This window comes from Brienomyrus brachyistius, chromosome 17 (genome assembly GCF_023856365.1).
Source record: "Brienomyrus brachyistius isolate T26 chromosome 17, BBRACH_0.4, whole genome shotgun sequence".
In the NCBI taxonomy this organism is placed as follows: Eukaryota; Metazoa; Chordata; class Actinopteri; order Osteoglossiformes; family Mormyridae; genus Brienomyrus; species Brienomyrus brachyistius.
The window spans coordinates 14,082,334-14,106,576 of record NC_064549.1 but is presented as its reverse complement, the minus strand read 5'-3'; the positions used below and the strand labels follow the sequence as shown (position 1 = coordinate 14,106,576).

The window sequence follows — 24,243 nt, the reverse complement described above, 5'->3', positions numbered from 1 at the left end:
CTGCCGCCGTGCGCTGCATACACAGACAGTGTGTGTGTCAATTATTGCATGTCAAGAACATCTTTTGCTAACGCTCACAAATGAAACAAATGAAAGCACGCGGCTGTTTATGTTTAACATATTCCCTGATACTGCTCCCAAAATCATCCACCCACAGCCTATGCAATAATCTGCAATACATCCCATAATATTATACAGAACAACTGTAACATGTACATATACTGAAGTCTTTGGCTATTATATCTTACGTGCATATTCATAAACATGTCATTAAAATGAAACAGTGTTAACCTGTATGTTTATTGCAATATAAAATCTTTATACATATATAATATTTACAATATGTCACATTAACATTTTCATGCAGGATGTGAGATAGATTGTATGATATAGAAGATAGATTTTGTAATAAAATCACATATTACAATATTTAGAGCCAGTAATAAAACCATATATAACAATATTTAGGGTGAGAAACTCACTAGACATTTAGCTTTGAACGAAAAAAACAAACCAATATTTAGCAAAATACACGTTAATTTGGACTGAGTAACCTGTGCTCTGCTTTGTTTTATCTATTCAAAGAGCTGAAGGATGTTCTCCTGTTCAGTAGGCACTCGCAGGTAGGACAGCAGGTCCCTGTCACAGCACCCACTCCTTCAGATGCTCTGCGACCCCCGACTGTTAAGCTGCCTGCAGCCCCGCTGTGCTGTTGAAACATCCAACAGCTTCATTAACAGCTTCTTGTGTCCTTCCTTCACAAGTGCGATTCCGGCGTCGTCACACCAGCAGGAGGCAGCAGAGAGCAGAGACTAATAAACATTATATACTCATATTCAGGCAGAAATAAGCCAGCTGGTTTCATCTGTCAAAATTCTTTCTCACCTTGATTGCCAGTTTCCCCCCTTGCTAAGGCAAAATAAAAAACTCACAGTGGCTTCTTGTGTGCACCTGCCTGGACAAACCAATTGCCAGAAAAGATCTGCCTGTGACTGGGGTTGGGTGGGGATGGGGGGGGCTTACGGTCCTTTTACCACAGTTACAGGCAAAAAAATTAGTCATAAGTCATAAGCCCCTTTCACTTTATTTCACGTAGCAAAATTCCCCAGGGAAGCCGTTGTGTGAGCGCAGAGTGTCTGCGTTCCAGCATCCCCTCTTACAGTGTATGTTTGAGGGGAAAATGCAGCTTATTTTTCATTAGCTGAAGTTTCACGTTGTCCGGTTCATTTTTAAATCAGAAATAATTCATTTTTGCTGGTGTAAAATCAACCACACAATATCATATGCGGCTACCGATACTTTATATTCTGAAGGATTCATGAAGGATTATGTATGTGTTTTGCAGCCATATAAACGCATTGGCCATGCATTTATAAATCCTTGAAATTCTACTTTCACTGAATGCCAAATAAATGACACCTTTAATCATAAAGAAAACATGGCTGGGTTGAGTTAAAGATGTTACATTTTTGTATTCATATGATACAATTGCAAACACGCGCGTGTGTGTGTGTGTGTCGGGGAAGGGGTGTGTGTGTGTGTGTGTGTGACACACAAAGGAACCTCGAGAATCACATCCTGAGACGTGTCCTGCCTAATCATTTCTGATGAGATTAAACAGATTGCTTGCCCTGCTCACTCTGCCATGCGTGTCATGAAGGCCGGGTCAAATCATCCGGAGACAGGCGAACGGCAGCAGCAGTTTATGGCGTGGATTTGGCACCGTGAGTCATCAGGCAGACTTCTACCGGAATGGTCTTCCTCAGACGTGCTCAAAGCTCATTACCATGCCAAGCTCTCTTCCTTTCAGGCCTCATTATACACAAAGAAGGGGGGCAGCACTGGGAAGGAGCTCAGAAGCGACACATTCACGGTGCAGGCCAGCCATCCTTACCCATAATGTCTGTATCTATGCAGACTATTTTGACTTTTTTAACTTTTCACATTATTAAAACCTGCATGTCTTTCAGATTTCAGAGCAAGGGGGATTCTGAAGTTGGTGTAATCCTAATTGACAACAAGGACAGAATTTCGTGCGCTAATGAGCCTCATCAGACAAAAAAAAAATAAAAAAATCACATCGATTTCTTAAGGAGACTCATTAGAGAGTTTCTATGAATAATTTGTGAGTCACAAGATGCTGTGTTGTGCAAGGCTTCTTTTTAGGCTATTAAAGTCTCAGGTGTTCATTCACAGGCGATCTATTAAAAAGATCAGCCACAAGTGGTCCTCTGACCCTTCGATACTCTTTCACCAGAAAGCCTGAACTTGTTTCCCAGAATGCAGTTCTCTCCTTTTGTTGGTTGAGGACAAATGACTATGATGTTAGGTGCATGCAGAAAATGGAGCACCATCTGCTTGGCGTGGAGAGTTTGATCTCCCTCATTGCACAGCCGCTGGGACATCATTAAAAGGGAAATATCACCATGTTTGGCTAGAAGACTGGCCTCGTCCACCCCCTCCCCACCCCCCATCACAAAAAATGACTTTGCTGAGAGAGGGGTCGAACAGCACGAAGTGTTGGGTCAACAGTCCTGCCACAGTCATCCCAACACAGCACAACAAAACAGAGATGTTTCCTCAACACAGCCACACTGTAAACAATCCATGCTAAACACCAATGTCAAAACACGGTGCTTAAGGGGGAAACCTCAGAGATTGCTTAGCATCTAAATGATTAATGGAGATTCACAAGGGCGAGCCCACATCCGCAGCACCGAATTGGTTTACGTCACAGGAATAAACCACGCGTCCACGGAATGTTCATAAAGGACATGCAGCCGCGGAGAACGTCTTGAGGAAGCGCAGGTGGGAATTCCGTATTTACACTGCGGGCCAGAGGTGGCACAATAGTTAAGAAAGTAGACTTAGTGCAAGTGAAGGACAAGGACAGATGCTGTGACAGTTCAATTATCACCCGTGGCTTTTTCAAATAATAGTAACAGTCGCGTCCACGAGAAAGTCATGATTACAAAATTACATAAGCGGTCGGAAATCAAGAAACAAGCCTAGGAAACCAGCAAGGTGCCCTTAAGGGAGACAGGCTAAAGTAAGGGGTTGCTGATGAGATTATTAAGTGACTGGCAGAGAGCACTAGTTCAGACCCCCTGTGTTTTCTGTCTGTGGGCATTACTGACAGCTCGCTCCTGTCCACCACGTCCAGCAACCCCACAGATATTATTATTGCCTTTCAGTTGGCGACTGATTACGGCACACTGGCATGTTGACTTCTACTCCACAGAAAGATTCCTAGTTAAGTCATTAATCCCTGTAGAGCAAGCAACATAAAGAACCTGTTTGACCCAGCCACAGTCTCTCTCACAGGTATTGACTAGGCTTTTTAAATTTATTTTTTTTTGATGACATTTGGGGAAATAATGAATGCACCAGAGGTCAAGAAATACAACAAAACTCCGCAGATAAGAAGAAAGAGATTCTGTTTGTTGTGTCATAAGCTGTACTGCTGCTCATAAACACTAATGATCTAACGAGCAGACGGTACGCACACCTAAGTCAACCTGAGTTTAGTCAGTTCGAAAAACTTTTATTTCAAAAGAAAATATTTACTTTTGGTGGTCTATTCCCATCATTATACATTGCTTTCCGACACAATGCTGCCCCTGCTACTATGAACCAGAGCACAGAGTTTATGACTGCAGACCGTTTCCCTGCTAGAGGGAAAAATTGTTAGCATGCTGGCGTGGGAGAGAAGCTGTGACTTATGACCTGGTAGGAACGTAAAAGTGAGATGTTGCCTTGTGAAGCCGTGAAGTTATTTTTTTTGCACTGTACCCTTGAATCAATAAAACGAATAAATGAAGAGTTTGCCATCGCAGCCGCAGTAACTCAGCGTGTCAAGACGCAGAAGTCTTACTCCTCGCCGCCCTTTACAGTTTTTATAGGTTATGATTGAGCATTCAATTATCTATAAAGATAAGCGCTATATATCCCAGGTTTATCCCAGTACTGGACTTCAGGACATTGAGAATGTCACCCAGACTGTAACCTTTGCTTACAGTGGTGTGCGCATGGCTCAGCGGCCTAGAGGTCTATGCCTGTGTCTGGAAGCTTGTGGGTTCGCATCCCCTACACAATGCTGTTGGACCCTTGAGCCAGGCCCTTAACCATCAGCTCAAAGGATTCTGTCTGGATCAATTCGCTGATCCCCCCCCCCCCCCCCCCCCCCCAGACACACACACACACACACACACATTTTGCGCAAATATAAAGTAACGACAACTCTTTTTCTAACTACAAACATTTCACTGATGATGTCATTCTTTGTTTTCTGTCTCTTTCCCCATAAGCACTTTCAGCCCTACTGTCCAACGGCAGTATTTACCACCACTCCATCCATGTATTCACAAGGGCCCCCCGAGGATTGGGGCCCACTGTCAGCCACAAATACTCACTACACTGAATATTGCTAAAAAAAAGAAACAATTCATGATTTAGGAGATGGTGAAGCAGCATGTTCTGCTAGCCAGCTAGTTAGCCATAATCTTCAGACCCTACCAACTAAACTAGGTATTTATTTAGTCTGTGAAATATCTGGGGCTGGGTGGGGGTTGTGGTAGCCCACAAACAGCAATCCTGCCTCCCTCTCTGCGTCCCATCACGTTCTCCCTGCTGCCCTATTCCATTTCCCTGCCCACACTTTCGGAAATTCCCGAAGCCCTTGTAAGCCCTCTGTTCCATCATCATCATCATCCCTACATGTATCTGATGGATGAGTCTGCCACCCCAACGGTACCGACTGCTGCCGGACGCCACAACACGGCTGTTAGAGGTCTGTGGCCGCAGCGACGAGAAAGAACATAAATGCAATATGAACCCAGCTACGCCCACACCGCGGACAACAAGTGGAGCGATGGACAGAGAGGGAGACAGAGGTGTTGAAGACACCGCAGGCAGCAAATGGAGAGCTCCCAAAATCCGCAGGAGTGAAGACAGCCCATCTGCTAAGAGCAGACGGAACCGGAGAGGTGACACAACTGTGGGCCAGCTGTCTTCAGCGAGGTCACCAGTGACAAGTTTCCTCACGGGATGGTTCCTTGTTACTTCTCAGGATCAGTTACCATCACACCTTCGAGTGCAGTTAGCCTTTTACTGTACAAACCCGTCCATTTTTATGTTTCCTCCCTTTGTGCTGCGGTCAAGCTAGAGGGGTATTTTTACAAAGGCGGACACAGGAAGCGGGGTGTGGCCGCCTCACACGACAGCGTACCGTGGCAACACCCTCCGTCTCCTGGAGGTTACAGTAATTGGGATCTGTCAGAGCGGCCAGGCTGGGAGAAATATGCTTACATCATTGTTTCGTCCAATCATGAGCTCCCTCTCAAGGCATGACGTGTAAATGAGTACTGGGCGTGGCTGCAGGCAGACTGGGTGGTGATGGGCGAGCATGCAGCCACACGGGGGTGCCATAAGTCAGCTGTGTGAGAGTCACGTGGTACTGGGATGGGGCTAGATGTGGGAGGGACAAATTATAATTTTCATTTTTCTGGAAAAGATGTAACAATGCTGATTATTATTATTATTATTATTATTATTATTATTATTATTATTATTATTATCCATACATAGATTCCAACTAATTATGGTACTGGTAAATAAATATAAACAAGCCTTGCCGGTACAGTCACATGTTTGTTCAAGCTGCACTCTCACCTGCATGTGTGTCTCTAAGGCAAGCAAGATGGGACATGCAATAAGGAGCATTCCAATATAACTGCACTTTGCGCATATTACAAATAAAGCATCGTCTCTTTTTCTTTTCAGTAATTGCATCCCATCCAGGGAGACCCCTGCCGTGTATCATGGGCTGCTCTCCATGACCATGTAGCCTACTGTATAAGCCTTGAAAATGGATGTCTGGACGGAGAGCTATATGCTCAGACTGATGGATGGAGTTACGCAAAGACTGAGAATCCAGAGTATTGGCGAATTCTGCCAATTTTGATAAAAAAAGCAATTTTGCATTTTACGGTATTAAAATATTCTTTTAAATAGCCCACATGCTTTTTTTCCCCAAAATGAATCAAAGCATTTTTCCACGGACGCAGACAGGGCCTGCCACGGCACGTTTGCCCGTGTATGGGCAGGTTGGCAATCCCTGCACTGCAATATGGAGGATTTGCAACCCCCCCCCCGCCAGTGGCGCAGCGGACTCCACGCTCCTCTGCAAGGTGCCCCCGCTGTGTTTAACCTCTCCTTCCCTAAGATCCCCTCCGGTGAGCCTGTAGATGTGAAGTTCACAGCGGCCAGTTAAAGGGCCGCCTTCACGTCTCCCTCTCCGCTCTTGGGGCAATTACTGATGCGCCGCTTCGAGGGGCATTTAAATGTATAACTTCACGCTACGAGCATCCCTGCGAATAAACAAGACGTCGAGTGGAAAACACAGCCCCCACTACCGCCTGCTTTACTCAGATGTGTTTGATTTGTAAATAGAAGAGATTACAGGTCCCCCAGATGGAAAAAAAACAAGTCTGGTCACATCATTTCTCTCTGGGCAATTTGGTCCCATTTCACATCTCCCCTATCGCGGCAATGAGATCCAAAGCCATTATACTACATACACAGGTGGAAACAAAAATGAAGATTCATGCCCCAGAAGATGAAATGGCCCACTGTGGTATGTGATGGTACCTGCGGACTGTGTTCCGGTCTACACAAGGGCTTAGGTATTTGTAAGAGATGTAAAATAATACTAATGACTACCATCATTCGGCAGGCAACAGCAAACCCACAAACAGAGTCGCTCCATCCTTTATTTATTTACATACCAGCCTCGTTGAGGAATAAATGAAGATTACAAACAGATGTTTCCTCTCAGTTTATACACATTCTCACCGTGAAGCCTGCGGGACGATCGCCTGCCGCAATGGATAGATTGACGGATGTGTGAAATCCTACTGTGTGTCATCTCACTTCCAATTCGTTTCTGAATATTTTTTTCAACCAAAACAGGTAAAGGATGACGGCCATTATCCTGCCAGGAAATTCGTTCATCATCAGAACGTTTTCCTTCGCTTCCCGTATTTGCACCTTTAATAGCCTTCCTACCAGATCAGATGTGACATATGTCTGACTGGGCTGCGGTACTGTGAGCAAACACATTGCATTAATGTTAACGGGAGCTGAGCTCATCGGCACAGGGATTTAATTACCCATTAAACCTCTACAATCTCTAGGCAGGAACAAGCAGTTTTCTTATGTGATGCTTTTATCTAAAGCGACTTGTAATTTTACCCATCTACATAGCTGGGAATCATGACAGAAATCTGGAGTTAAATACGACGCTACTTCCATCACTGCCTTGGACTTGAACCTACAACCTTCGGGTCACAAGTTACATGCAGCCTTTGGCCAAAGACACACGGCTCAGTTATGGCTGAATGCTGGAAAAAGTCCCATATCCTATCAAACCTCCTTTTCAGAGTAGAGAAAAAACAGTAACTTTTTCATACCTGGACACAACAGTCTTCAAAAGCAACAAATCAAGAGAAAATATCATACAGAAAAAAGTGTGTATCAACAATATATACATAACAGTCAAATAATTAGCGGAGTGACATAAACGCACGTAAATATTCAATGCAGCAGCGAACACAGGCAAGCAGAAATACTGTAATAATCTGTGTTAGTCATCTTTCTGCAGTGCAGAGCTGGCAGTGTGGAGGGTGGGGCTGTGGAGGGAGGGGCTGAAGAGGGTGGGGCTGAGGAGGCTGGGGCTGTGGTCCAGCGCAAACTGGACCGGCCAGAATCACAGCGCACAACAGCGCGACCCAAGCCGCAGCATCACAGGAGCCCGAGAAAATAGGTCACAATGTCCTGAATATTAACGAACCGCGATTTTTCGGAAACGCCGAGCAAGACATCAAGTGAGACCGCGGCGTGTCAGCGCCATGGAGTCACCTGCGGGATCGGCCGAAATCCAACGCCGTCGCGGCAACTCGGCAAGACCCACTACACCTTTCAGAAAACTACACCTATATTTAAAACATCCTTCTTGATCAGACAGCTGACTTTAATTGAAGTGGCTAAAAACGGACATAAGTCTATTTATTATACCTCAGCTTGTCATCTTAACTAGACTAGAAATAACTCAGTACTGGCAGAGGTTGACTTATGTAAAAAGGACACTGAAAATAATTATATTATTATTAATTATAAAATGACATATCAAAAATGAAAGGTCACATATCAAAGATTAAAACTAATTATAAATCCATGTTTCCCACGCGTTCACAAATCTCAGGAAGGATTTTAGAAAACTGCTGCCCCCTGCTGCTAAAAATAAGGTATTACAACAGTGCTCAAGCGTTCAGGGCTCGTCCTCCCATAATACAAATTCCAACACGGAGAAGTGGCACTCCTGAAAGACAAAGCTAATTGATTGCAAGGATATTCCCAAGGCTATCCGCTAACGGCTTGTGAGAATGCTGTATTTTCTTGCAGCTGTGTAGTTTTAGGATTCCGCAGCATGAGTCACGATTGACAGCTTTTCCTAGCAGCCTCGCGAGGGGCATGTTTGAGGTGGGTGAAACAATAGCTCACTATGAACCTATATTAATGAGCTCAGACTCTGCCTTCTCACTGCAGAAGTAGTAATGTCACATTTAAAGGAGGTGATATTGTTGGGAACTTCAACTTCCATGTGGCCTGGTCCCATTATTGATTTTTTTAATCATAGACAATAGGACCAAGCCTGCTAGTGTATATTAAATATAATCCCTTTGAAAGGGCCAGTCTGGATTTATGCATCACTGTTTTATTTGACAGCTCTTGGTCTTCACAATAACGCTACAACCACTGATGTTTAATAACCTGATAAAGAAAGGCCTTTTTTAGTGAGCTGTAATGACCCACACACTGCCGCATCCTGCTAGAGTCACAGGGTGGCTGATTCCACCACTAACTCCCCATATCAGAGCTTCCCAGAGCATCTTCCATCTTTATTATTAACAAATTAGCTTGCGATTGTGAACGTGGGGCATTTAAAAAAAAAAAAAAACAATCCTACGTGGATCACTACGTGGATGCTAGCTAATCCCTACAGTAATAAATTTAACATCCATTCTTTCTTCCATTTTGCACCCTCTCACCTTACTGAGGGTCACCAGCCAAATACAAGAATAAATTATTCGAACTGCCAAGAAAACTGTGAGTTAAGCACACATGATGTCTACATGGCATATAAGAAGTGTGGAAACTCAACGTAGTTAATCTAAGTGGGATTCTATGCTTCCGATTATCAGGCTTCCAGAACAGACTGTAGTATTACAAATATCCCACAAGGCATCATTATGTTCCATCCACAGCAGACGAGCAGAAGCAAACTATACTCAAGGGTTTCAACAACATGTTGGCCTTCACACCTGAAATTCAGATAAACCCACAAAAAACAAATCTTTATTTCAGCGCCTAGAATTTCAAGCGTAACATCAAGCTAATACATATTTAAACACGTGTATAACAGAAAGCAGGGATAAGAAGTATTTCACAAACTCTGGGTGACCCTGCAAATCTGCTCTCGATCGTGTGGTTTTATTAAAAATTTACAGTACCCTGCTACACTTGGATGAAATAGTGAATCAGACTCCTTACATACTTCTCCGCATCGCTGTTGCTCTAGGGCAGGGGGTGAAGAACCTTGATCCATGGAGAGCCGGTGTGGGTTTTTGGGACGGCCTCTCAATCGGCCAATAACAGTGAGATCTCTGGACTGGAGCTGAAAACCACTGTTTTATTACTGGCTGAATGAGAGGTCGTCCCAAAAACCCGAATTGGCCCTCCGTGGATCAGGTTCCCCACCCCCTGCCCTGGAGCGATGAGCTGCCCCTGAAGCTGCAAAGCCAGATGCGTTTTACAGTATCCAGGAGAACCAGCCGATACAGAAAGTCCCTGCATAGGCCAGCGAAGAAACCTCATTTGAATGCCTGCGGTAAGCGATTCCTATTTTCACGCAGTCCTTCACTAAAGCCTTTCCGAGACTGACCACAGCATCCATTAATATATTTATAAATATAAATATCGATATGCATAGTCTCGGCATTTATTGTTAAAGGCGTGTAACTCCACAGCATTTTAGCACAGAATGACGAACTCACCGCACGGAGGCACTGAACAGCCCGAGTACCAGAGCTGCCGCCAGCAATGCCTTGAGCGACAGGAAAAGCGCATAATTGTCTGCTCTCTGGTGCTATTTCTCTAATTTTCTTGTCCATTGGGCATGTGAAAAGCTCATTCACATTGTTAAAATCCATAGCTATGATTAAATATTTTAAATAAATCAATGGCAAGGGCAAAGACTTCATGACAGTAAGGCAACTGGAGTTTGACAATGCGTAATTTTTTTAGTTTTCCAGTTACATTAATTTTATTTTATCTCTGTTTTAAGTGTGTATACAGAAGGGTAATAACAAACAACTTGTATATTTTATATTTTAACTTTCCAGTTATGGGCACTGAGTGTGTCTGAAAAATTCTTTTTTTTTTAAAAAATAAACATTTTCTTTAAAAGATTTTCTGATTTTGACCACAGATCAAAACACCATAATAAATTTATGAAGTTGTCCACCTGAAGGTCTTCGTCCGATTCATGTATTCAATTTGAGTTCCAATAACATGCAATAAAGTTACAATCAATATGCTCTCTTAGACCCAAGGGTACCATGCCTGACTGGACCAATATTGGTCCAACTGCTACCTCCCCTCAATCCCAAAATACATTTGAAACACATCCCCACAGCCCTTATCGCTAAGGAACTGGTAGAGCTGTCCAAGGTCCATGTGATTCCCTCTGCTCCCATGGGGGTCAAATATGGCTTCCTCAAAGCCAGCAAATTTGCAAAGAGAGCTGAGGGCATCCTGTAGATCGTCACCTCGACCCTTCAGCGGTACGTCCTCTCTGTGCCTGATCATTATTCTCTTCCAGGTTAAACATTTAACCCTACAAATCAAAACAAACAAAAACTTGTCAAGTCATTTTGTCAAACAAAAAAATGTCAAGTATTACCACAGGGAAAACAAAATATGAAGGACAGAATTTGTTGTTGTTGCTTTTTGGTCATCCTGGATGTATTCCTTTACTTCTCTTGCCATATAGACTCCACAGTGCTTATATACTAAGAGGGAAGATATTCGGACAGCTAGAAATGATCAGCCATTCCATTTGGTAAATGTCTACCAGATTTAATTTAGAAAGCAGTCGAATCAAAAATTGCAAGAGATTTTACATTCTAATAATCCATACTTCATTCTCATAACCAATCCATATCTCACGCCATCTGCCACCAACATATTAGACACAAGTAATGAATATTCTTGAATAATTCATTAGGTATGTGTGAAAATTACCCACTGTATTGAGTGTGACCCAAAACAGGCTATTGAAAAATCTATTAAACTCTGTACAAAGTTCAGAATCTGGGACATCTTGTGAAGGAAGTTATTTTTGCATTTTTGTGCCATGACTCCACTGTGAGTGAAGTTAGACATCATTAATATCAATGAAAAGGCTTATGAACCCCATATCTGAAAACAACACATTATTCTGCCAATTTGACACTAATGAGAGGCGAGGCCTTGAGTCAGACAAGGCGGCCATCCTGCCAGAGAGAAGGGCGACAGTCCACAATATAGCCAGAACCAACAGCTAGAAGAATACAAAATTAAATAGACTCATATTTACGGTAATAAATGGAATAATAGACAAAGGGTATGTTCAGAACTTAGAATAATTTCAATAACTTTTACAAAAAAAAAAAAAACATTAAGAAAAGTTGTTTGGAATGTGTTATATATATAAAAAACAAAGATGCACAAATTAAACCGGATAATCCTGTTACGAGGACAGCGTTTGGCTCAGTAGGTGAGGACGCTAAGTCTGTAACCAGAAGGTCGCCGGTTCAAATCCCATAGTTGGCAGAGAGATTTTGCAATTGGAACCTTGAAGAAGGCCCATAACACCAGCTGCGTCAGGGATTGCTGACCCTGATGTCTCAGTTGTATGCCACTTTGGATAAAACATCTTCTAAATAAACAGATAAATAAAATACCTGGCCCAGAATTCCTCGCAAGCTGGCTGCAGTCCCTCGACACACACAACCCCGGGTTTTCCGGGCATGCTGAATCCGGACAAGCCCAGCTCGCTCGCCCAGTCCAGCATGTTCTTCCTCTTGCTCTTATTGTAGATGTGGTGACTGTAAATCCACAGCCTAGTGAACACCTCCCACGCCGTGCTGGAAAGCAGAGGCTCCTTCTGAGGCGTGCTGGAGGGGGCGCTCTGGGCAATGTAGAGGTGAGCGTGATCACGGATCCACTCCACAGCGGCTAGGACGCACACCTCCTGCCTAGAGTTCTCTGCCAGGTGAGACATCAGGTCTCTGTGAAGCTGGCTCAGCTGGGCTCTATTCAATTCTGGACATCTGGCAGAACAAAAGCTATAAAACCTCAGCACATAAAAAATAATTTGCTTATAGAGTCATTAAATCTTTGTTTGGAGCAGACTACAGAAACTGCTGACATCTGGTAAAGTCTATGTAAAGTACAATACATCAAAAAAGAAGCGTAACACACCAATGGCTCCAAGTTCTTCATAGGTAAATTACGCGAAGGTAAGAAAAATATGACATTTAAATACAGAATTAATGAAACAACTTAAAAGTCAAACTCCAAAACTTTTATGAGAATAAAAAAAAATCATTTTCCTTACATACCTGAGAGTAATTTCTGGCAAGACATTGGGATACCCTGACACGTACGTACAAGAAATTGTAACAATCACCTAAAGATTTCAGAAGAGAAAACAGGAAATCATCTAGCTGATACAATTCAATCATGCAGTCAAAGTCATCAGTAAATCTGAAACGTGGCAGCACAGTCGCGACTTAAGGCGCACCTGAGTCTCGCTGCCAGATTCCACCTTCTGACGGATCACGATCTGCGGAGCCGATGAAGGGCGCGAGCTGCTCCTGCCTTCTGCATAGTCCCTCAGCTCAGCCAGTGCCAGCTGGTCAACTATTACCAACTCCTCCTCACTGGGGAACATACTACCCAGCAAATCTATCTCAGATATCTGGACTTCAGCTTCCTCTCTTCCTTCCATTGCTTACTGAATCCTATCAAATCCAGGGAAAAACACACCTAAGACGTAAGTCACTACGGGAAGTGCGAGGTGCCACATCAGATAGCGTGATCTATTGGTGTACTCTAACCCCGCGGTTACCGACTTTGACAAATTGTATTCTTCATTAGAATACCATTATCTTTCGCTTCAGCATTTAATATCCAAATATCACAATAAATATAGAGCACTCCGAGAAAGGATGTGTACTTTCATTCGGCACTTTAAGGCTTCGTAAACTGGGACTCAACAGGAAGATATATGCGGTTAAAATATATGCTCTTCTAACAGTGTTTTCAAGCTGGATTTCACCACGTTCATGTCCACCTCTGCACATGCCACCGTGCTAGGACTTCACTGTTCGCTTGCCCGATGGCCCATATAGGGCTGCCCTGCTGACATCAGAACGCTTCCGGGTTACACGGAAACCGCTTCCGGTTTCTGAGTATGTGAGGTGGACACGTTTTGTGCATCGTCCTATGCACCTGAGGAGCGGAAAGGCTCTCTTTTGGTGGTAAGACTGGGATTTCGTGCTTTACAAAGCATAATGAGTAGTATTTCCTATATACCTTGATAAAAATACGAATCACAGTACGAAGCCGATAGCTTGATCAGCTGTCAAATTTTCAGACGACAGATTTCGTTGAGACTGGTTAACGTGGATTTACTACGCGAAACGACCACTTTCGGCTGATATTTCAAATGTGAAAAAAAAAAATCTAAACTGCCGTACTTGTGTATTATTTGTCGGGTGCCTCAGAAATCTTTCGGCCAGTTTTCGCCATCGCAGTCTGGTACGTGGCTCGGTGCCCGGTCCCGGTTCTTATCCGGGTGCTTATCGCAAAGTTAAGCTGTTTTCATTATACCCATTGAACCTTTACTTTATAAATAGTCGTAGATGCTAATAACATGAGGGCTCTCCATGGATCAAAACTCGTAGAAAGCGTTAATAGTATATGTAGTATGGCATTTAGAGTATATTTCCAGTAAAATCCTTTCTCATCCTCCTAGATTTGCATTACCTGCTTGGCATTATATGCCTTTATATACTTTTATAAACTTCCCTTTCTGATCACTGTACAGCTCAGTAATTATAGTCTTGAAAATAATAATCCACTATGGCATCGCTAAAGACACGAGAAGCCAAACGCACTAAGGGAGGAAGGTTGTATTTGGAATTTTGCTATTTACCTGTCTGTCCATCCATCCATCCATGATCCATCCATCCACCTGTCTATATAGCAGCGTATCCATCCATCAATTCATTCACATCTCCCTGTCCTTCCATCATCTTCCCTGTGCTTATGTTACAGGTCTTTAGGCTAATATGGGGAAAAAGAGAAAGGAGAAGAGAGATAATGAGATATTTGACCACACAGGTAAGGAGCTGTGGATACATTGGTGTTATTTGGAAATGTTTGCTAACTACCAGAAATATGAGTCAACAAGAACACTGTACTGGTGAAACAGCAAGACAGAGAGGGGGTCTGACATGCAGAACACCAGCCAGTTATTTGGTATTTTAGCAAGACCGCTGCCCATGAAATGTGTACTGTTGTAGAAACGGTTTGTAAAGAAGACTTGGTAGAAAAGAGCGAAACAATCTTTATTTTGGCAGATGTATCCTGTACCCACATCCGCAAGGGAATAGACAAGAACTTTCTGAAGAAAACCTCACAGCTTTTAAACTGGAACACCTGTCAGGACTGTGGTGATGAGTCAGGAACTGAAGAGGCCACGGTGGAGGACCAGGAGCATGCCGGAGCCCCCGTGATCTGGGTCTGCCTGCGGTGTGGCCATCGGGTAAGTCCCCTGGCTCCGTGTGAGCGGCATGACGCGCTACGTGTGTGATGTCACCAGCAGCTGACAGTGCCCCGTTAACAGGGATGCGGGAGGACCTCTGAGAATCAGCACGCCATTAAGCACTATGAGAAGCCCCATTCAGATACACATTGTCTGGTTCTCGGTCTAGAAAACTGGAGCGTGTGGTGAGTTGGAGTCGCATGCCTTACAGCTGTCACACATCCATGAAAATGGTTAATTAATGGAATATCATTAATTTCCTTTCCAGAGAGTCAATACTGCAACATTTTTGGTTTTGTCAGTAAATAGGATACCTACTTTGCCATATGTAACTCTACTCATACTTGTACACACATCCCATCATGCACTATAATATACATACAGGTGATAGGGTCAAGTTTGAGGTCAGTGCACAGGATCAGCTCCCGGAGCAGATTTTGGGATTAAGGGTCGTGCTCAAAGGCTGAACAGTGATAATATTACTGGGATTCAAACCAGTGACCTGCAAAACTCGGACAAAGGTAACTAAGCAACAGAGTCACATGCCATCCCCATGGAGATGCTAGAGACTGAATCCTTATGATGGATGCAAGTCATTGAGCTACATCCCCTGAACACTGCTGTAGATCTCTGGAGTCAGACTACATTAATATCGGATCCCCCAATCCTGATCTGACAGCCTCACCGTATTGCTTTGATTTGTTAAATAGGTGCTACCTCTGTGATGATGAAGTCCAATATTCCAGTACTGGGCAGCTGGCTCAGTTGGTGGGCAATGTGAAAAAGCAAGCTGTCTCAGAACCCAGTAGGAGTGCGACCCAGAAGAGTAAGTTCTGCTCCTCGTGTCTGTGTTTCTGTCCCAACGAAGATGAAGCCTGCAGTTTTTCTTTATCCAGATGCACTGTGGCTGATGCTTTTTGTCCTATACAGAAGTGACGGAGGAGCCTAGGGTATCGGAGGTGGAGCAGTCAGCCTCGGTGGAGAATCCTGCTGCTGAGACCAAGACGGTCACGCAGAGGAAAGGTGGGAGGAGAGATGGAGGGGACCGGAATGGCCAGAAGGTCCTCGCAGGAAGCGCTGGCTCCTCACTCTCGGTCAGAGGCCTCAGTAACCTTGGAAACACCTGCTTCTTTAACGCCGTCGTTCAGGTGCGGGTAGGCGGAGCTGCCGAGGGGGGCGGGAGGATTAAAATGCAGGGGATGCATCTTGTTGGCAGTCCCATGTCATTGTGCTCTCTGTTGCCAAACACAGAACCTCTCCCAGACTCGACTCTTCAGGAAGGTCCTTAAAGATATCCTGGATGATAAACCTACGGTTTCCATAACGCCGGACACCTCCACCAAGCTGGTACGTTGCTGGCCAGCTCCGATTATGTCATGTCATTGGGTTGCATTTCCCCCCACAAATACGTTTCGTGTTGTGTGACGCCGTTAAGGCCAGAGGTTATGAGAGGTTTTGTTTTGCTTTCGTTTTCAGGAGCCTATATCGATCCAGTTGGAACAACCGGGATCGCTCACCGTAGCCATGTCCAATCTGCTGAATGAGATCCAGGAGACCGAGAAGAGTGTGATCACTCCCAAGGACCTTTTCACGCAGGTTTGCAAAAAGTAAGTTTAACTTAGAAGTTTGAATCGGCCACCTACCCTTATTACCAAGATAACGTGCATGATACATGAATGTCTCAGATGGCAGAGAGCACTCATAGTGAAAGCAAAGAATCCTCTGTAGCTAGTCAGCTTATTGGCCTACTGGTCCAGTACTTGCCCATAGTCATCCTCCTCTTCCTCAGGGCGGCCAGGTTCAAGGGCTTCCAGCAGCAGGACAGTCAGGAGCTGCTGCGATACCTCCTGGATGGCATGAGGGCCGAGGAGACGAAGGTATGGCCTCCTCGTGTAGCAGCGCGCTCTGTGGCCTCCATAACGGACGCATGGCGTGGTTTGGGCACTAGGCGTTGTCCACGTCTAACCCTGAGCGGGACGTGTTGGCCCCCGTTGCTTGAAGCATTCTCTACGGCTGTTGCTAATAAGCTGTTGTTAATCTGGACCTTTGTTACTGAATCGTTTTCATTTCATTGTTTTTTTATCTCTGGCTGCACACTCAGAGGTATAGTTTGGGGATTTCTGCAGCTTTGAAAACCTCTGGAAAAGACGCAGAATCTGAAGAACTGAAGAAGATGATCAAAGGTTGGTCCTTTTTACAGTTCTGTGTGCATGCTAGCTTTTATTTAGCGGAATTTCAGCTTCGTTGTCATGTATCCTGCCAGGTAAGTGTGCCGTAACCCAAACAGGGTGCCGGTTTGAGTGTTAGGGTCCTAATATAGGCCCTTTCACTGTACCATTGTCGAGATGCCTGACGTGAATTGTTTCTGTGAATAAACAGTCTGAATAAAGTGGGCAAAATCCTAAATCACTTGACAAATGTACATTTAAAAATTAATATTGTTTAATGGATTTTGTTACTTCTGCTCTTATCTAAAGATTTTTATTATTGTTAGTAATTATGTAGATCTGTGTGTTTGGTCCCTTTTTTAAAATGCATTATGGGTAACAGTCAATTCACTCGCTTTGCTGCACTGTGACCTTCTCAGAGTATGAAAAGAATGGAGCCCCAAAGAACTTTGTGGACCAGGTGTTTGGCGGAGAGCTGACCAGCACAGTTATGTGTAAAGAGTGTAAAACGGTACGAATTGACCACCAGCATTAATCAGTCGCGTTATTTGACAATTAGGTTGTCGTGCCGTCCGCTCTGTATAAATAGTTGGTGTTTTATAAATGGTATAGACAAGGTTATAAAATTATTTACATTTGCCAATTTTTGTTATTTTTCTTCATTCAGGTGTCCCTGGTGACTGAGATATTTCTTGACTTATCACTGCCTGTGTCAGATGAGGTAAAGATTTCTGCACCAGTGTCTTGTGGATTTTTTACTGCATGGTCGTCATTTACCACAAAGATGCTCACATAGTTAGTCTTCTAGTCAGAATCAGCATCACAAAAATGTTCTGAGGGCAGAACGAAAAATGATTGGACTAATCCGATGTCTTGGTCCCACCTCCTTCACAATCTGATTGACTGGTTCTGAGAGGATTACCATTCTTCATTCTGCCCTCAGAACATCTTTGTGTAAGTGAATCTCCCATGAGCTTCATGCACACATTACCCCCCCGTGATCTGCGGCAATCAGAGGGCTTCTGAAGAACGTCATCTTACACTCCAGCTGAACCTGTTCCGGTCAGCCCCATGGCTCCCATCACCGCGGTGAATCTTTCGCTCGCAGGCCTACAGGAAGAAGAATCAGAAGAAGGTGACGCAGAAACCTGGTGAGGACAGGAAGCCAGACTCCACCATGCCAGCTGCGCACATGGATGACGATGCCCTCTCCGGCGTGGGCAGCAAGTATCAGCAGAAGAAGGCTAAGAAGCAGGCGAAGAGGCAGGCGAAGGTGGGCGAGAGGCTGGCCCCGGCACCTCGGCCTCAGGGTCACTTCATATTGTGGCCTGGAATTGGCATGATCTGCCCGACATGCGCTTTTCTACCCCCGTGTTCTCTTCCCACAGTCCAGAGACATGCAGTTAGCAGTGTTGGGCATTTCAGGTCCAGAAACTGCAAATCTAGACCAGGGTTATGGTTCTACCAACCAGTTGATCATGAAGAGTCACACTCAAGGAGTACTCCTCTGGTTAGTAGAAAAAAAATCTTGGTTTGGATTTATCGTTTTGGGACCTGTAATGCCCAATACTCGATTTTGGGTTGAATTGGTCTCTTTAGGATGTATGGGTGTGTGTATGTAGGAAAGGCTATCAGCCCCCCCCCCCCCTGGTTTGGATTTATCGTTTTGGGACCTGTAATGCCGAATATTCGATTTTGGGTTGAATTGGTCTCTTTAGGATGTATGGGTGTGTGATTGTAGGAAAGGCTATCAGCCCCCCCCCCCTCCCCGGAGGGCTGGGTCTCTGCCCCTGGCCCTGGATACACACTTACGGAAAATTGGTGCATGTTGAACTGGGTTTCACTAACCACTTTACATTTACTCTGTCACAGAACCAAAGGCGACAGCAGAAACTGTCAGGAAAGACACTCTTCACCAGCGAAGATTTACCTGAACCCAAAGAGGGGGAAGGGGGTGCTTTGCAGAGGGAGGGGGGAGAGCCTGAGGCAGAGGAGCCTGGGGAACGACCTGGGGAAACTGGAAACTCAGAAAACACTGAAGAGCAGCTGGAATCTGACGATCCTCCAAGGGGCGCTGTTTTAGAACCCGAAACAGTTACTGTGTCTTCTGCCAAAAACCCCTTCGAGGCACTGTCCGAAGATCCAGACATGGGGGAGGAGAACGAGGATGGGGGAGAAACCAACGAGGGAGAAACCAACGAGGGAGACGATCTGGCGGAGGAGCTCCACTCTCTCTCCCTGAACACGGCCTTCGTTACCCCCGATGACGTGGAGCTGGACTTGGAGGATGGGGATCCACCTGTCAACACCCAGGAATACACAGTGGTCAATCAGGACCCGAGTATGGCCTTCAGCAGCCTGGCCAGCAGGGCGGCGCCAGAGAAGGAGGAATGCTCCATATACTCCTGCCTGTACCAGTTCACAGAAGTGGAGAATCTCACCAAGAGCAACAGTCTGCTTTGCGTGACATGCAGCAAGTGCCAGACCAAGCCAGCAGATGGTACGGTGTGCTTCGTTCTGCCATCATCACGATTAGCATGTGAAAAAACAGGTGCTTGCTGTTTATTCAGTAACATGGAGACCTTCCAGCTGCAGACCTCGGTGTGATAGCCCTGCCTTTCACAGCACCTGTAACATTTTCATACATGGCTAACAAACACTGCGCCCTCATGTTGTCCGTTTGCCAAGATGTGCTTCGCCGAAACTCACATCGGCTTATGTGCCGATGTTTCATGCAAGGCTTGTGCAGTGCCGTGGTTCTGAACCCCCCCTCCTTCTGTACAGGCGCCCGGAAGAAGGTGTACACAGACGGCCTGAAGCAGATGCTAGTCTCATTGCTTCCTCCTGTCCTCACACTGCACCTGAAGAGGTTCCAGCAGGTACCCGCCCCAGATTGAATGCCGTTCTGCATTTGGATGCTGAGTTCATTCACAGTCTTGTCACCTATTCAAAGGATCTGCTTCCTGTGTCCTAATGCATGGGTGGGGAACCTGATCCATGGAGGGCCGGTGTGGGTTTTTGGGATGACCTTTCAATCGGCCAATTATAAAGCAGTATTTCTAAACTCCAGTCCTGGGATCCCACGGTTATTGGCTAGTTGAGAGGTCATCCCTAGAACCCACACGGCCCTCAGTGATGCGGAGAAGTATGTAAGGAATCCCCCTCCTAATGGAAGAGCTGTTGAATAAGCCCTGAAACCTCCTTCCTCCAATCCTCCCTGTGTGTCCTGGCAGGTCGGGTACAGTGTCTGTAAGGTGAACCGACATGTCCATTTCCCACAAATTCTGGACTTGGCGCCGTTCTGCTCGGTGAACTGCAAGGTAACTGACTCGGCGTTAGGCCATTCCACTTTACCGGGGTTCTCGTGCTCAGACCAGATATATTACCAGATATCAGAATGTGTTCTAATCGCAGTCCACATTGCTGTAAATAGGATTTCACTCTTTATTCCCAGAACCTGGCTGAGGGAGTGACGCAGGTGCTCTATGCCCTCTATGGCGTGGTGGAGCACAGCGGGACCATGCGGTCGGGACACTACACCGCCTACGTCAAAGCCCGGCTGTCCAGCCAGAGCGCCGCGGTGAACGGCCTAACCGCACGAGGTGGGCACGTCAAAGCCGGTTTGCTTAATTCAGATATTAAATATAGAATTAATTTGCTGAGATTCGCTCAGTTGAGGTAATTGAGCGGACTCGCATGGCTGGTCTTTTAAACAATGAGAGGTCCATTAAAATCGCAAGTGCTCTTATGAAATATGTCCAAAAGTATGTGGACACCAGCTTGTCCTGCATCTCATTCCAAATCCAGAGATAATAAGGAGCTGGTCAGGCCTTTGCTGCTGTAATATCCTTTACTCTTCTGGGAAGGCTTTCCATTGGATGTCGGAACATTGCTGGTGGGACTAGCGACCATTCAGGTTGGATATGGATGTTGGGTGATCAGGTCCCGTTCTGTGAGCCTGTGTGGTCGATCACATTTTTACCTTGACATTCACCACACTTGTGATTGACCATGGCTGCTTTAGCAGGTCAGAAATGTAGTGAGTTGACATTTCGGAAAGATGCCGTCCTATGATGGTGTCAAGTTGAAAAACACACGCCGATGTGCTTAATTATACATCTGTGTTAGCAGTGTGTGTGGCTTAATTATACATCTGTTAGTAATGAGTGTGGCTTAATTATACATCTGTGTTAGCAGTGGGTGTGGCTTAATTCTCTGATTGATAGGTGTGTCCACGTACTTTTGGCCTTGTGGTGTATTATGCATAATAGACTATATTGCCAAAAGTATTGGGACACCCCTCCAGATCATTGAATTCAGGTGTTCCAATCACTTCCACAGCCACTGGTATATAAAATCAAGCACCTAGACATGCAGACTGCTTCTATAAACATTTGTGAAAGAATGGGTCACTCTCAGGAGCTCAGTAAATTCAAGCATGGTACCGTGATAGGATGCCACCTGTGCAATAAATCCATTTGTGAAATTTCCTCACTACTAAATATTCCACGGTCAGCTGTTAGTGGTATTATAACAAAGTGGAAGCAATTGGGAACAACAGCAACTCAGCCATGAAGTGGTAGGACACGTAAAATCACAGAGCAGGGAAAATGCAATCTGAGGTGCACAGTGTGCAGAAATCGCCAACTGTCTGCAGTCAATAGCTACAGGCCTCCAAACTTAGTGTGGCCTTCAGATTGGCTGAAAAACAGTAGAGAACTTCATGGAATGGGTTTCCATGGCCGAGCGGCTGCCTCCAAACCTTACATCACCAAGTGTACCAAGTTCACTCCTAAACCTTGTGGACAGCCTTCCCAGAAGTGTTGAAGCTGTTATATCTGCAAAGGGTGAGCCAACTCCATATGAAAGCCTATGTATTAAGATGTCATTAAAGTTCATGTGTGTGTAAAGGCAGGTGTCCCAATACTTTTGTTGGTCAGTGGGGTAGAGCTGTGCCCCCCTCCCCCTCAGGCATGTATGGATGGGTGGGTGGGGATGTATTTATTTTCCTGTGTTCATGCGGGTTTCCTCCCAAGGTCCAAAGATGTACAGTTAGTTGAATCAGTGTCTAAATAGTTTAATGTGTCCCCTGGGATGCAGAAATTACAGAAGATGGATGGATGGATGTGTCTAATATATGCAGCTTACAGTCAATGGCCGCCATCCCTGTGAGACATTCCAGCTAGAGTCATGCAGGTGTCTCTCTCTCCATCAGGTGATCCCGAACCAGAGAAAGGATCCTGGTACCACATCAGCGACACTAGTATTCAGCCCGTCCCAGAAAGCAAAGTGCAGAGCTCCCAAGCCTACCTCCTGTTCTATGAGAGGATCTCTTAAGGGCCAATGAGGGGGCGCTGTGGATGGATAGGGGAGGACAAGGATGAACATCCTTTTTCTTCAGTGATGTCATAAAAAATTGCCGTGTGCCACCGAAGGTTTTAGTGCCCAGGTGATCATGCAGTAAGGCTGTGAATCCAGTTAGTACTGTAAAAACCACCCCTCTGTGATCCTTATCAAATGCCCGTTAACAGTAATCATACATGATTAATGTTACAAACATTTAAGGGACAGGGAGCAAAGGTTTAGGGACTATTACATTAACTGACTCAGTGATTATTAATCCACAACAGTGCAGGGAAAGAAGAGAGATTTTATTGGGATCATGGTTTTTTTTTTTTTAAAAAACAAAAAACAAAACCTGTTTATTCCGGAAATGGAAGCATGTATGATGTGCAGTTGAGTGTGTGTCTCTCGGTAGTTTCCTCTGTGTAGATTCTAAGATTGATGTGCTGGAGATGTTTTGGAAAAACTAGCGAAAGAAACGATGTGGGTGTACACTAAATAGAGATAAAATGTCTGGGGGGGGGGAAATACGATGATTAAGGATTACAATTATTTTCAATTTTTTAAGTATTTATTTATGACTCTTTATGGCTGCATCAGCATTCACTCAAGAAGATATCGGAGATGTAATTTTGTACAGTTTCGTAAATGATTTGTTAACTAGTGTTTTCACAACCTAGTCGAACAGATATTTAAATAAATGAATAAAACTGAAATGCAACGTCTTATATTGTTTTCTTTATAGGATAGCATTTTTTCCCCTGACTGCTAATGAAACATCTGAGAGGCAAGTTCAGTGACATAGGAGTGATTTTTTTTTATTTTATTTTTTTTATACTCGTTCGTTTAGTCATGTAGGTATGCGGGGCAACTTATTTACGATGCCAACGTTCGGTTTAATGACCTGAACTGATACTTATTTCAAATACTTGACCACTAGGTGGCAACATTTTATAGTTACTGTCAGAAGGGCGCAAATGTGCATGATTTTTGTGCAGTACTGAACTAACAGATCGGTAGCAAACACGATAACATAGCATGCTGTAGCGAACTACAGCTATTTTATTATTTCCTTTTGCCACCTGTTAAAGCTAAGGAAGAGGATTAGGGCCACGTAAAATAAATTTCAGAGAATTCTGAGAAAAAGTCATAACTCTGGGGGGAAGAAGTCAGAAAGAAATGGCTGCAGGTCACATGCAATACACCGAGTTTTGGGGCAAAAGTGGAAGTGGAGATGTCAGTGTTGGTGTAAAATGACAACTGGCAGCATTCCGGCGAATTTACAGAGCTTCAGAGGAAGCATTACAGGAAACATTAGACTGAAACTCTTTTAAAATGATTTTATTGAATTATAAAAAACTTCGTTGCAGTTCCAATAAAAGGTTGACTTTTTCATGACAATACTATTTCTGTTCATTTAGATACGTGTGTGTGTGTGTGTGTGTATAATATATAAAATAAAAAAATCTTTTGAAGTTGTAGGTCACATTGCATTAAAAAATTATGCATATACAATGGTCTCAGGTTGTGTTTAGAAGTTCAATCCTTTGAATCCGTACTAAATGAAAAACATCCAGCTGAACAGCAACTTTCCCTAATTTGGGGCATGCCAGAGATGTGTGAAAGACAAATACTTTAAATATGTACAGAAAAATAAATCTGCTGCTTCCAAACAGGTTACACATTGCCACTTTCTAGTCCTGCTGAGATTTGTTTCTTGTCACTGGTCTTTATTTTTTGTCAGATGTTACAAGAAGAAATACTGCAAAACAAGAGCAAATAGATCTCTTGGAAGATCCC

At 44.4% G+C, this 24,243-nt stretch overlaps 2 protein-coding genes across 5 annotated transcripts; one reads left to right on the top strand and one right to left on the bottom strand.

Moving 5' to 3' along the window:
• Positions 1-9,205: 9,205 nt before the first annotated feature.
• On the bottom strand, positions 9,206-13,554 carry rwdd2b (RWD domain containing 2B). 2 transcript variants are annotated; one of them, XM_048980766.1, is made up of 5 exons: positions 13,419-13,537; positions 12,905-13,124; positions 12,723-12,790; positions 12,063-12,431; positions 9,206-10,954 (listed from the first exon to the last, which is right to left on the bottom strand). In XM_048980766.1, the coding sequence occupies exons 2-5, from the start codon at positions 13,109-13,111 to the stop codon at positions 10,708-10,710; spliced, it is 891 nt and encodes a 296-aa protein (XP_048836723.1). In that variant the 5' UTR covers positions 13,112-13,124; positions 13,419-13,537; the 3' UTR covers positions 9,206-10,707. The 2 variants fall into 2 exon arrangements, with proteins under 2 accessions (XP_048836723.1, XP_048836722.1); XM_048980765.1 differs by having other exon boundaries at positions 12,905-13,554.
• usp16 (ubiquitin specific peptidase 16) lies at positions 13,531-23,159 on the top strand. Of its 3 annotated transcripts, none has more exons than XM_048980747.1 (18): positions 13,531-13,643; positions 14,443-14,508; positions 14,748-14,932; positions 15,014-15,117; positions 15,643-15,758; positions 15,863-16,080; positions 16,184-16,279; positions 16,409-16,539; positions 16,722-16,809; positions 17,034-17,115; positions 17,520-17,611; positions 17,768-17,821; positions 18,209-18,373; positions 18,973-19,600; positions 19,885-19,979; positions 20,334-20,420; positions 20,555-20,702; positions 22,316-23,159. In XM_048980747.1, the coding sequence occupies exons 2-18, from the start codon at positions 14,457-14,459 to the stop codon at positions 22,435-22,437; spliced, it is 2,463 nt and encodes an 820-aa protein (XP_048836704.1). In that variant the 5' UTR covers positions 13,531-13,643; positions 14,443-14,456; the 3' UTR covers positions 22,438-23,159. The 3 variants fall into 3 exon arrangements, with proteins under 3 accessions (XP_048836704.1, XP_048836702.1, XP_048836703.1); XM_048980745.1 differs by having other exon boundaries at positions 20,534-20,702; XM_048980746.1 differs by having other exon boundaries at positions 13,535-13,643; positions 14,372-14,508; positions 20,534-20,702.
• The last annotated feature ends 1,084 nt before the right edge of the window (positions 23,160-24,243 follow it).

What these genes read in the sequence shown, in the direction of transcription:
- rwdd2b (XM_048980765.1), bottom strand. Translation starts at nt 13,111, where the DNA reads ATGGAAGGAAGAGAGGAAGCTGAAGTCCAGATATCTGAGATAGATTTG. An exon ending in TTGCCAGAAATTACTCTCAG is followed by an intron (nt 12,432 to 12,722) that starts GTATGTAAGGAA and finishes TTGTTCTGCCAG; the next exon opens with ATGTCCAGAATTGAATAGAG. An exon ending in TGCGAGGAATTCTGGGCCAG is followed by an intron (nt 10,955 to 12,062) that starts GTATTTTATTTA and finishes TTTGATTTGTAG; the next exon opens with GGTTAAATGTTTAACCTGGA.
- usp16 (XM_048980745.1), top strand. Translation starts at nt 14,457, where the DNA reads ATGGGGAAAAAGAGAAAGGAGAAGAGAGATAATGAGATATTTGACCAC. An exon ending in TCTTTAACGCCGTCGTTCAG is followed by an intron (nt 16,081 to 16,183) that starts GTGCGGGTAGGC and finishes TGCCAAACACAG; the next exon opens with AACCTCTCCCAGACTCGACT. An exon ending in GAACGGCCTAACCGCACGAG is followed by an intron (nt 20,703 to 22,315) that starts GTGGGCACGTCA and finishes TCTCTCCATCAG; the next exon opens with GTGATCCCGAACCAGAGAAA.